The following is a 12604-nucleotide window of genomic DNA, read 5'->3' on the forward strand; positions in this document are numbered from 1 at the left end:
CAGCGGCCGTCCCCGGCCCGCGTGGCTGTGCGTTAGAGCCGCGGGAGCTTTGCCCACTCCGCCTCTGCATCCTCCTCTCCAGGCCTGGGCCCGGGCGTCTGCTTCTGCCAAGCAGGCAGGGTCAAGGTCTCCGCCACACAGAGCACGTGCCCACAGCAGGGTCTCCTCCAGCTGCGGGTGGTGGGACTCGACCACCTCCCTAGGAGGGCTGAGGCCTTGAATCCCTTTCTGAGGGCTGTCTTCTGCCGTCCGCACTGCGCCTGGCCCTAAATCACCGTCTTTGCTCGTGCGAACCTCGATGGTCTGGCTGCCACCCTGCAGCGCCGCGCGGAGCTAAGCGGGTAGGAGGCGGTGCCCAAAGCCTTGGTGAGCTGATGCCTCGGGGACATCCTCTCCGGAATAGGCAGTGCCACCTGTCGGCAGAGTCCCAGCAGGAGCTGGGTCCCAGGAGCAGAGCTCTAGGTTCTGAGGCTCTCTGCCGGCAAATAGGCGGGATTACTGACAAGACAGGAGAAGTCGTGCTCCATTCGGGTTGAAGCTCTTGGTCGCATTAGTCTGTTGGTCCGTGGTCCGCATTCCTTAAACCTGAGTCATCCGGAACGAGGCACCTTCCTTAGGCGTGGGAGTCCATTGCTTCCACCTCCGCGGATAAGCCTGAAGGGGAAGCCCTGTCCTGTCGCCTGTCCCTGGACCTTCTCCCCGGATGCCTCTGCTCCTGCCGGGAGAGCCCTGAGGGGACACCCCGAGTGGGGGCGAGGGACCCCGGGCCTGGGGAAGTGGCTGGGGCGCCCTTCTTGAATGTTCAAACGCCCCTTCGGAGTCCCCGTCGTGGCTCAGCGGGCGCGAACCCAACTCGTATCTGTGAGGACTCGGGTTCAATTCCCGGCCTCCTTCACTGGGTGAAGGGTCCGGCACTACCGTGAGCTGTCATGTAGGTCACAGACGCGGCTTGGATCTGGCGTGGCTGTGGCGGAGGCTGGCGGCTACAGCCCTGATTCAGCCCCTAGCCTGGGAACCTGCATATGCTGAGGGTGCAGCCTTGGAAAGAAAAAAAGAAAAAAAAAATAGTAAGAAATTCCCTTGGCTTCTGCAGAGTTGAACCTACAACCTCCCTTTGAGTGGCGGCCAGTACGAAGCCACGGAGTGAGGTGGTTGTGCAGGGGGTGGGCACGCAGTCAGGGAGGCTGAACAAGAGGGGCAGCCACATCCAGGCTGCGGGCCCCCCCGGGGCCAGCCTGCACCGCAGGTGGGAAGGTTCTCGGCCTCTCCTGGGGCGGGGGATGTGGCTGCCTTGGTGGACAGCCGTGGTCGCACGCCGCAGATTTTAACAGGGAGGATGTAAATACAGCCACAGGTTGGGCTCTCGCTGTGTCAGGTGAACATCACGTCTCTTAGACGGCAGAAAACCAGACTCCACCGCAGTTCCTGACGCCTCGGCCGCCCTGCCGTCCGCTTGTCAGGACCTCAGCTTCTCCACCCTCTTCCTGGGGAGCGCTCACCGTTAAGGAGGCCCTGGCAAGAATCCTCGGCCTTTCCAAGGCCGCTTCTCATTTTGGGCCCTGTGTTCTCAGTTCCGCACGGGCCATCTCTGCCGGGTCCTGTGAAGGTACTGACTCTGCAGCCCCTGGGGTCTCAGTTTTGGCCTTGCTGCGTGTGCGGTCTGAGTGCCTCTTCCTCGGCGCTGGGGAGAAAAGCCCCGAGTCCCCGAGGGTCTGGGGGGGTGGTGAGCGCGGGCCAGCAGTGGGTTGCAGTTCTGTTCCGGTGGCTTCTATCCCGCGTTGGTAAATCCTTCCGCGACGCTGCACCTCTAGACGCCTCATCACGTGAGGATCAGGATCCGGGAATTGGCCTCTTGTCTATGTTATTGGGCTCGCCGGAATCCCATTTTTCTTCTAAACACTCAGCCCTCCTATTGCGGAATAAGTACAAAATGTGATGCTTTTTTTTTTTTTTTTTAATCATCGCATGAAGATTGTGCAGCATTGGGTTCCCTGGCCTTTGCCCCCGTCTCTCACGACATGTGCGTGCTGCCCCAGCCGACTCACCAGCCTGCCTTCGGGTATTTGGGACAGCGAGACGCTTCCACTCACTTTCTCTGTCTTGAGAGGCACTGGTGTGGGTAGTTCGTGTTTCTGCCTTCGCCAGGACGTCTCGGATTACAGGGCGAGCGCTTCCCTCCCCGCCCTGTCTTTCCCTTAAGTGAAGCGAGAGCCAGCGGGAAGAGCACCTCACCTCATGAGCCCTAGAGTGTGGCGGAGGTGAGGCCGGAACTGCGGGTCTTCTTGGGTCGGCAGCAGATGCCTTGGGACTCCGATTTCCGGCTGGATTGGAATTAGGTGTATGTCTAGGGACAGGTTTTTAATTTAATCTCTAAAGGGAACATATGTTTATAAATGACCGCCATCTGCATGCTTCAGCAAAAAAGTGTGGCACACCAAAAATAATCAATTTTGCTTTATGCTCGCTTTTTAAGTGGAATGATTAGTTACAAAAGGGCATACATTTTTTTTATGTTTAATTAACAAGCAGACTCTTTCATTTCATGTGGCACATGACAAAACATAGCAAATGTTTCTAACTGCCAGCCAGGAAAGAGAGCAGCCCTGCTCTAGCCCCACACGAGAGCCCAGCCCGTCCACTGGGCGCTCAGAGGCCTCCTGTCGGCTGTGCGACCACCGCCGGCCCACGAGGAGTGGAAGGTGGCCGGCGGTGGGGGGCGGTCGGGGAGGTTTCCCCTGGGATCCTGGGGCGGGCGCGGGCGCGGGCGCGGGCACCAACGCTGAGCTCTGTCGTTGGTTCCCCACCCGAGGGACACACCGCTCCTGAAGCCACGGGTTTCATGCAACAGCGACGCTCGTGTGCGTTTCCATTTCCAAAGACCCCTGGGTGTGTGCCACGCGGCCGGCGGTGCTGTGGATTGTCCCTTCGCAGTGTGCCCGACGCTCTCATCATCCTGCAGCTGATGGCAGTTTGTGCCCACGCCAGCTCGGGGTGGGGTAGCCACCGGGGCCCCGCACCCAAGCATGGGTCTGCCGCCTGAGTGTGGAGCCTTGCCTCGGGCTTCGTCCTCCTGAGAACACACACCTCTGCAGAAGCAGCCCCGTGCGCCCAAAACCTCCCGGGGGATTCTTCCCTTCGGGGGTGTCCCCTTGCTGAGAGCCCCGCAGCGGCACCAGCCGACGTGTGGTGTTTAGCAGCAGGTGGCATTGGGTGGCTTCTGCTGCCGGCGCTTGGACGGGGTAAAGTTTCGTTCTTCCAAATAAGGACACAGTCACACTTTCCTCTGATCGTCATTGCAGTTTTAAATGCCAGACAGAGAGACTTAAGAAACCCTTTAGACCCTAACTACGGCCCGTTTCAATCTGCTCCTCAGTACTCCGGGAGAATGCCAGAATCTGAACTCCCTGAGAGGGCAGGCCAGGAACGCGGGGCTGCGTCGGCTGCACTGGGGTGTCTCTGGGGTTCTTTGGGCCCAGACCCTGCAGAGGACTGAGGGTAACCGCCTTCAGGTGACGCAGTTCAGGGGATGGCAGCAGGTCTCGTGCAGGAAAATGTCCTTTGGTCAGGAAGGGTGGCCCCTCTTGTGGGCGTCTCCATGGCGGACACATGGTTTCTGTTTGTTTTTTCAACAATGGGAGACAGAGAAGAAGGGAGGTTTTCTTGGCGTTTCGAGCCCGGAGCCCGAGGGGACGAGTGTCCCGCCCCCCAGGCTGCTGCCCCGGCTGTGCCAGGGACAAAGCGGCATCTGGCCGCAGGGACAGGGGGAGGGGGCCTGGATGAGACTGGTTTGTGAGAAGGTCCTTGCTGGGCTTAGGTGTTTGGTTTCTTTAAATTTCCCTCTAATTCATTGACTCTCCGCCTGGGGCCTGTGGGCCTCATGTGTTTTTGAGGTCCGTGAACAGATGTTGGGAAACTGTACGTAAAATTGTGGGGGAGACCTTCTTTGGGAGGGAACCCCAGTTTCTCTCCCGGGCCCTGACACCCTGCCAAGGACAAGAGCCATCACCCTGAGTTACGTATGATTCTGAAGACGCTGAGGACACTGGTGCCCGCTGAACTCCTTCTTTCTGTAGCAAAGCCATGCCTGTCCTCCTGTGCTGGCCTGTGTGCTGACGCGCCCACGTCTGTGGGAAGCCGTGTTTGGACCATTGCTTGCCTCTTGGTGGATGATCATTTATGAGCTTCGTGCCCCAAAGAGGAGCCAGAAAACATCTCTAAAGAATGAATTATCCAAAAGTGCTGGGAGTTCCCAGGTGGCGCAGTGGGTTAAGGATCTGGCATTATCACTGCTGTGGCGCAGGTTCGATCCCTGGCCCCAGAACGTCTGTACGCCATGGGCATGGCCAAAAACAAACAAACAAACAAAAACTGAGCATGTCTCTCTGTTCCTTTTCCTTCGTGTGATTCCTTAAGAGATAAGAGCAGGTCTGCCCTCGGCTCAGCCTCCTGTGTACCTGCCCCCAGGACAGAGCCATGGGTGTCCTCTTGGGGCTGTTCTGTCACTTCCATTGCCATAAGTGCTCTGGGAATATTTGTGGGTGAATTTGGCCAAAAGGCCAGAGACGTCCTTTCTGCAGAGCCTGCTGCTTGTGAAGGAACGTGGTGAGTGGCACTCAGTGTTTTGTAGCTCCATGGCCCCTTGCTGGAAAGTGCTTTCAGTGGCGTGTTCTGTTTCAGATGTGCCTGGTTTGTGCTCTTTGCTGCGCTTTTTTGGGGACGTCTCCATGAGGTGGGCCTCCCGCGGGAGGGTAGGGAGGTGGAGGAGATCCCTGAGGTTCCCGGGGCCCCGTCAGAGTCCTCACCCCACCCGGAGGTGCCGGTTGGGGGAGGGCAGTGCGGAGGCAGAAACCTCCCGTCACCCTGGGCGCTTCCAGGCCGCTGCCCTTTGTGATCCTCCAACCTCCCAGCAGCGGCCTCAGCGCCTCCCTCTGCACAGAGGGCCTCGCTTGTCTGCTTCCCGGGCCCCAGGAAGACGGAGAAAGTGTCCGCTTCCTGCCAGCTGCTGGGGCTTTTCAGGCAGACGCAGGGTGTGCCCGCGTCTTCCAGGTGTGTGTGTGGCAGCCACCCCAGAGAGACTTTGATTTCTTTTCCTTTTATTTATTTTTTTTTATTTTTCCCCATTTTAGGGCTGCACTCTCGGCACGTGGAAGTTCCCAGGCTAGGGGTCCATTCAGAGCTACAGCTGCCAGTCTCCCCACAGCCACGGCCACGGCCACGCCAGATCCAAACCACCTCTGCGAGCTACGCCGCAGCGTGCGGCACGGCTGCATCCTTAACCCCCGAGCCAGGCCGCGGGTGAAAGCGCCTCCTCGTGAACCCTGCGTCGGGTTCCTAACTGCCCGGCCTCCCTGGGGACCCCGTGACTTAGATTCCTCTTGGCTTGTGACCGGCTCATGGTCCCTGTGGACACCCCAGCAAGACCTGGGACTGCTTTGCTCTTTCAGATCAGCTGTGAGATGATGCGGCAAATGCCAGTCCTCAGAAGCCTGCGCTGCCGAGAGGAGCAGGCTGGCAAGGACGTCACCCTCCGGGACGGGCATCGGCCTCTTCCACGGGTCCAGGCTGCCCTGAGCCCTGGCAGAAGCCCATGTGACCCACCCCGGCCGGAACTGGGCTCTGTGCCTTCCGACACTGTCTATGTTGGGAACCTTCCCCGGGACGCCCGGGTGAGTGAGCTGAAGCGGGCCCTTGGCGCTCTCGGCGTGGCCCCGCTGCGGCTCACCTGGCAGGGCGCGCAGCACAGGGCCTTCCTCCGCTACCAGGACCCGGCCGCGGCCCAGCACGCTGTCTCCTGCTTGCAGGGTTTTCGCCTGGGCGCCAACACTGTGAGGGTGTCTCTGGCCAGGCAGCAGACGGCCGGTGACCCAGCAGGTGGCCGCACTGGAGGGCCACACCCTGACCGATGCTCGGCCGGGGCTGCCCCGTGATGATACCCCCGTCTGGTCCCCACCGAACCTCAGAGCCCGGCGCAGAGGGACGTGGTGGGGCTGTTCCTGCAGCAGCTGCTTTGAGATCAGTCCTTCCCGGGAGGCCCTGCTTCAGTCGCCGCGGGCGACCCCGGAGAGACGTCTGCCCCCAGGATGCGCCCGCCTTCAGGAGGAGGAGAGCTCTGTGGGCAGGTTCCGCTTCATCCTGCCCCTCGAGCCTGTTCCAGTCACAGCCCTGCTGGTTCCTTGGGTCAGGGGACCGAGTGAGCAATAAACACACAGGAGCAAACGGTGACAGCAGTTAGGGGAGTCTGCTCCCTGGACTCGAGGGGCATGGGGATGGAGGGAAGGTGGACGAAGGGTTCCTGCCCCCCTGACCTGGCACTGCTGGTGGGACGAGGTGCGTCCACAGCACAGAAGCCAGGGGGCTCGGCCCCCTCGGTTCAAACTGCGTGCCACATCTGAGTCCTGGTGTCGGAGACGGAGGCTGATCCAACGTGGAGCCTCGGCTGTGCGACCTCACCTCTGTCCTCCCCTCCCCTTTCCAGCCAGGCTCCTCCCTCCGGGGAGCAGCGCTGCCCTCGGCTCGCTGCCCCTGCCCGGCAGGAAGCTCGGGCTCTAGGAAATCCTGGCCTTGGAGAGTGAGTCGTCCCAGTCGACGTCACAGACAAGGCCAGACAGATGCTCACTCGCTCATTTGCCCACTGCCGTGTGTTTTCTGGGTCTTTTCCTCCGGCTCTCATTTCCTAAAAAAACAAGCTGGATTTTGGCTGAACCATGCTTTCTAAACAGAAGTGCTTTTGCAATTGATCCTGGGCAGAAAGTCAAAGTAAGCATTTAAGTGGAGATTTTATTTTTTTTAAATGTATATGCATTGAAAATTTTTAGTTTCTCACAAGAGGGTCTTACTGAGTGTGTTTTAAGCCCATTTGAAGAAAATGTTCTCAAGGCCCTCAGACTCCCTTTGAAAAAGTATTTTCTCTTGGGTTTTACAGTGAAAATGCCATGGAGATTTTGGAAAGCGAATTGGTCATTCGATTCGCTTGTTAAATGCAGGCTCTTTCCATGTTGACATCAACAGAAGCAGGAGGTGGACTATCTTAGCACAGGCCGGGGCCTCTTGGCTCAGTCTTTCTCTGCCCGGACTGTCCAGCCCCGTCCCACAGCTGGTTTCGTCTTGTCGCTTGCATTCGGCCTGGCCGTCCCAGGCCCCGGGACTGCCCAGCCCACAGCGGCGACCTGATGATCCGAACTCCTCCCTCCCGTGGGTCTTCCGCTTTTATCCAGAGTGCTTCCTGTGTGCGACACGTTCTGGTTTTGCTGATGTGCCACCATCCAGGAGGACAGACCTGAGCCTGTCCCTGCCGTCGCTCCTGCCCTGCCCCAGCCGCGAGACCCAGGGGCAGGTAGACAGCAGCTCGGGAAAAATGCGGCTGTGAAGGGGCCTGTCAGAGCTGAGTGAGGCGGGGGCCGGGTTCGGGTCTCCCCCCACCGGAGAGGGCGGCGTGTCTGGGACCCTGGCGCCAGCGTCCTAGACTGTCTCGTTGTGCACCTCAGGGGCCGTCCCTTCGGGTGGAGCCTGGTCGCTGGGTTTCCTGTCACTGCAGCCAGAATAAGCCAGATGTATTGATACACGGGTCGTCTCACCGCATTCATCCTTTTGTGCTTGTGGACAGCAGGCTGGGCTGAGGGCAGCGAAGACCAAGGGCCTGAGAGCCCCCCCCCCCCCCCCCACGGCACGCCTTCCGCAGGCCTCAGGGCCGCCGGGAGGAGCGCCCCCGCGCACGCGGCTTGTCCTTCCCGAGGCTGTTGAGGATTTGTCATCGTCACCATTACACAGCTCACACAGCCAGAGCAAGCGCTGGACAGCGAGCCCGGGCAGGGTGCTGAGGCCACACGAACCCCTCTGAGTGGAGCTGTGAGGCTGCCGGGGTCTCGTCCCGAGAGCCGCTGTGGCCCTGCCTGTGGGTGTGCAGGCGCTCTGGCCAGATCCGCAGCGGCTCCCTCTCCGGAGACCCCGCCTCTGCTCTGCGTGGGGCGCGCTGGGCCCTGGGCTGCGGCTGCCTCGGCCCCTGGCCCTGGTCTGCGCCAAGTCCTAGAGGCTTTCCGGGCTTCAGAACCACAGGGCTGGCTGAGCACGCTGGCTTCTAAGGCCCGGCCGGTTCGCAGGCTCTGCCTGAGGCTCACCGTTCCCCATCGCCTGGGTGGTTCTGTTTATCGGAGTCACGGGACCCGTTCTGGAAACGAGAGGATCAGGGGTGCGGAGCTGTGCCCTTCACCCCAGCCCTTCAGCCGCTCGCCGACTTGAGTCTTTCTTCCGAGCAGCTTTAAAGCGCCGCCGCGGGTCACGGGAGCGGACGCGCACGATCCAGCTGAGCGGCCGGGACCCGCCGCCCGGTGCCGCCTCTGACTTCCGCTCGTCTGTGGATGGGCACAGCGATAGGATCTCCTCTGGATTTGCTGTTTGGAGGGTGAATAAAGCGGTTTAGATTTCTAAATTGTAGCGCACATCAAAGTAAAATCCAGGCCGACTAAATATCTGAACATAAACGTGAAGGAAGTTGGAGGTAATGGAATGTTTCATGAAGTCGGGAGGGAAGGGTGGGCAAGACACCGCGCTGATGAAGGCGTGCAGGCCTGCGTCTCTCCTTAGCGTGCCGGGGTCTGGTGGGTGCGGGATCCTGCCAGGCCTCCAGGACGAGCTGTCTGCAGGTGCTTCTTCAGGCGGCAGCACCGGCCCGTGCGCTGCGTGCATCCTCGTTTCTGCGTCCTCTCCTGTCCCGCGGGTCACTACACGTGGGTGGTCTTACTTAGTGCGACTTGCTCATTTTCGGAGTGGTTGCAATGTGCTTTGCAACATGTGTCTCCTCCTTGGGAGATCAGCCTCTGGGCTGCTCCGCGCAGCGCTTGGTGCGCCCTCGACACACGCTGAAGCGTGTCGGTCCCAGTCCTTGTGTGGACAGGCATACCCCGTGTTCCCCTGGGCCCGGCCCCAGCTCCCCTCGGCCCCGCAGAGCGGCAGGCCCTGCTCTCCCCGTTTCTGCGGTGAGAAGACCGAGGCCTCCCAGGAGGAAGTGGCTCCCCCGCCGCCGCCGCCGCAGCGACCCCGCAGCCCATTCTGGCAGAGCTGAGCCTAGCAGGCGTCCTCGCTTCCCGTCTCCGTCCACTTCTGCTCCCTTCCTCACACGGTGGCCCCGCTGGGCTGGAGGCTCCCTGAGGGCAGGGCTGCCTGTCCGGTGGAGGAGAGAGTAAGAGTGAGAGTGGGCGGCCCTTCCAGACAGAAAGAGCTGCTCTTAGAAGGTGCGGCCGGCTCGTTCGGGGCTCCAGGCTCAGGCAGAGAGACAGTGGGTGTTGGACTGGCCTCTGCCCCGAGAGCCCTGCTGCTTCCCCTGCATTCCTCTTAGCCCTCCGCACCTGTGGGTCCAACCACCTGCGCATTTCGACTCCTGGACGCGGAGCTCGGGGATGTGGGGAGCCGATGTTCTCTAAAGGAGCTGAGCATCGGCGGGTGTGGGTATCCGCGGGGCCTCCTAGAAACAACCCCTCACTTCACTGGGAGACCAGAGAGACAACCCCGTCCTCCCCAGCCCAGCCTGCAGCCCCTCCGCTGCCGAGGGGAGGGTGGGGAGTCCGCCCTCCTGGACTCTTGGGGGAGGGGTCCTGCCCACAGCTGCCCTCCCATCGTCCTTCGGCCCTTTCCCTGGTCTGTCCAGTGGGGCACACACACCTCCCCTGAGCTGCTGCATAGGGAGAAAGGTGACGCAAGACCACCAATAGGAAAGGCCGAGAATAAAGCTACCCAAGAAACAGAGCCTGTGTAACTGAAACCACAGAAGAGTTGGCACGTGGTGAAGAGACGCCTTGGAGGAGAGATGAGGTGTCAGATGAGAGCAACATTTAAAAAGGGAAGCAGTGGTCAGGGCCAGGGAGGGTAGACGAGGGCCACGTCCAGCTCCCTCCCACACCCACACCCCTAGCGGACAGCAGCAGTCAGTCCCAGACGGCTTGCTGGCCAAGCCTGAGAAACCTTTCCACGAGATTTTAAGGAGCCAGGGCCAAGTGTTCTTACTAGGAATGAGATAACGCTGCCTTTTTGCCAAAGGCACAGAAATAAGGACCCTCCACCTTTTTTCCTGGGAAGCGTCACTGCGTGTGACTATCTGCCTCCCCCACAGGCTCCGGGAAGCACCTGGCTTGCTGAGGACTCTTCCAGGCCTTCAGTTCTGAGTCTCACACCCCCAGCCCGCAGCGGGCCTGCCCGAGTGGGGATTGCTAAACTCATTTCCCTGTGTCTGCATCTAATCCAACCAGGGTTCCAAATGGAACAGATGGCATGGACTCCAGTCATTGTGGAAGAAAACTCGCGTGGGGTGGGGGCTGTGGGAGTCTTTCTTCCGAGTACGTGTCACCCAGAGCCCTACATAAAAGCAGGAGAGAGGTTCGGGGGTGTGTGTGCACGCGCGGTCCCGTCCCGTCGCGCGTTCTTTGATGGGCACCACTGCCCCGAGCCCCACCTCTGCGGCCGAGGGTGGCCTTGGCTTCTCTCTGGGTGTCCTCCTCTGCCTGCCCCCTGATGGTGTCAGCTCGCCGAGCTGTGCTAAGGGCTGTGGAAGTGGTAAAGTGTTGCCCCAGAGGTCTTCGGGTCTCTCTGGGGAGAGGGGTCTGTGCAGCCTCTCGACTGTGGGCTGTGGGGCAGCTGGCTTCGCCCTGCTGGCTTGCACCTCAGCTTCTCGGAGCCTCTCGGACACCCGGTCATAGAGCCCAGCGCCCGCTATGAGGAAGCCCACGCTGCCCACGGAGAGGCGCCGCAGCCGAGAGCCGGTGCCGCCGCCTCACCAGCCTCCTGAGGGCACCTTCTCGGACGGGTCCCCCGGCCTCGGAAGGGCCGTCTCAGCCAGGGCCTCCTGGAGCAGACACGGGCTTTTTCCACGAGCCCTGCCCACAGTGCAGTCAGGAGTGAAATGAATGCTTTTTGCTGCTTTAAGTCTGGAGGGTGACTGGTTCTTCATTGATAATCGGTTGCATAATTTCATTTATACTGTCATGTTACTAGGCAAATTATATAACGTGGAGTTCTCGCTGTGGCCCAGTGGGTTAAGGACCCAGCGCCATCTCTTGGAGGGTGCGGGTTTGATAACTGGTCTTCCTCAGTGGGTTAAGGATCCAGGGTTGCCGCCAGCTATGGCTTGGGTTGCAGGTGTCGCCTGGATCTGGCACTGCTGGGGCCCTGGTGGAGGCCGGCAGTTACAGCTCTGATGTCACCCCCTGCCCAGGAACTTCCAATTGCTTCGAGTGCGGCTGTTTAAAATATATATATATACATAATGTATTTGTAAATACACATATTACCGGAGATGTAATTTATAAATACAAATTTTATGTACAGATAAGTGAATATCTGGTTTCACCTCGTCCTACAATCTCTTGTGAGGACGTCCCTGTTCACAGACTGATAACTGGAGTCCCCAAGCTGCCCAGCTTTGGTAGCGAAGCCAGGAGGCAAGTTGTAGCTAGTTGTAGACTGAGCCATTGTTATCCCTGGGTCTTCTGTCACTGAGAATCACCTTCACCTTGCCACCTACGCTAGAAAGAAGCCGACAAAACCAGGGGCACTCCACCTTCTGCAGCTCCATACCAGAACAAACAACCCCGTCCAAAAAGGGCAGAAGATCAAAACAGACAGTTCTCCAGAGAAGACGTACAGACGGCCCAAAAACACATGAAAAGATGCTCAGCATCACTCATCATGAGAGACATGCACATCAGAACCACTCGGAGGTACCACCTCACCCCAGCCAGAATGGCCATCACCAAAAAGTCTACAAACAGTTAAGTGCGGGAGAGGGTGTGGAGAAAAAGGAACCCTAGTACACTGTGGGTGGGCATGTAAGTGTGTGCGGCTGCTGTGGGAAACAGCATGGAGATGCCTCAGAAAATTAAACATAGAACTACCATTTGATCCAGCAGTCCCACTCCGGGGCATCCACCCGAGAAAACCATGACTCGCAAAGACACATGTATTCCAGTGTTCACTGCAGCACTATATACAATAGCCAAGACGTGGAGTCAACCTAAATGTCCATCGACAGAGGAGTGGATAAAGAGGGTGTGGTCCATATACCCAGTGGAATATTACTGAGCCATTAAAAGGAAAGGCATTTGCAGCAGCATGTATGGATCTAGAAATTATCATGCTAAGTGAAGTCAGACAATGAGACACCAACATCAAATGCTATCACTTACATGTGGAATTTGTAAAAAGGACACAATGAGCTTCTTTGCAGAACAGAGACTGACTCTCAGACTGAAAAACTGATGGTTTCCAAAGGAGACAGGTTGGGGGGTGGGGGGATGCACTGAGGGTTTGGGATGGACATGCTGTAAAAGTTGGTTGCGATGACCGTTGTTCACTTATAAATGTAATTGAGTAATAAAAAATGAAAAAATTGCAATAAAGTCATCAATTTGGGGGAAAAAATAAGAAAAAGCAGGGGCATTCCTAGCAGAAGGAGGCAGCGTGGGCAAGTCCCCCAGGGCACACACATGCCACTGGCAGAGATGCGCCTGGGCATCCGTTCAGAGGCCCGCAGCAGCATCTCCAGGCAGCAGCAGCTGGTTCTGTCCTCCGTGTTGCGTCTGTCCTGCTGCCTTTGATTCTGCTCTGCACATCGCTCAGT

The 12604-nt window shown here is 58.8% G+C and overlaps 1 protein-coding gene across 35 annotated transcripts in view; it reads left to right on the plus strand.

The window, feature by feature from the left end:
- The window catches only part of MTHFSD (methenyltetrahydrofolate synthetase domain containing), a 135905-nt gene extending 123522 nt beyond the window's left edge, over positions 1 to 12383 (plus strand). For 17 of the 35 annotated variants that reach the window (XM_084959309.1, XM_084959324.1, XM_005664302.4 and 14 more), the window contains one exon: positions 5445 to 12383. In XM_084959309.1, coding sequence (XP_084815435.1) covers positions 5445 to 5927 — 483 coding nt within the window. In that variant the 3' untranslated portion in view covers positions 5928 to 12383. Of the gene's footprint in view, positions 1 to 1971; positions 4369 to 5444 lie in introns of those variants that run through there. The other 18 variants (XR_014805250.1, XM_084959307.1, XM_084959312.1 and 15 more) reach the window with 5 other exon arrangements.
- The last annotated feature ends 221 nt before the right edge of the window (positions 12384 to 12604 follow it).

This window comes from Sus scrofa, chromosome 6 (assembly GCF_054392235.1).
Source record: "Sus scrofa isolate SSC_HxYL_T2T_F1_AM1 chromosome 6, Sscrofa_HxYL_maternal_Yorkshire_Landrace_v2.0, whole genome shotgun sequence".
Classification (NCBI taxonomy): domain Eukaryota; kingdom Metazoa; phylum Chordata; class Mammalia; order Artiodactyla; family Suidae; genus Sus; species Sus scrofa.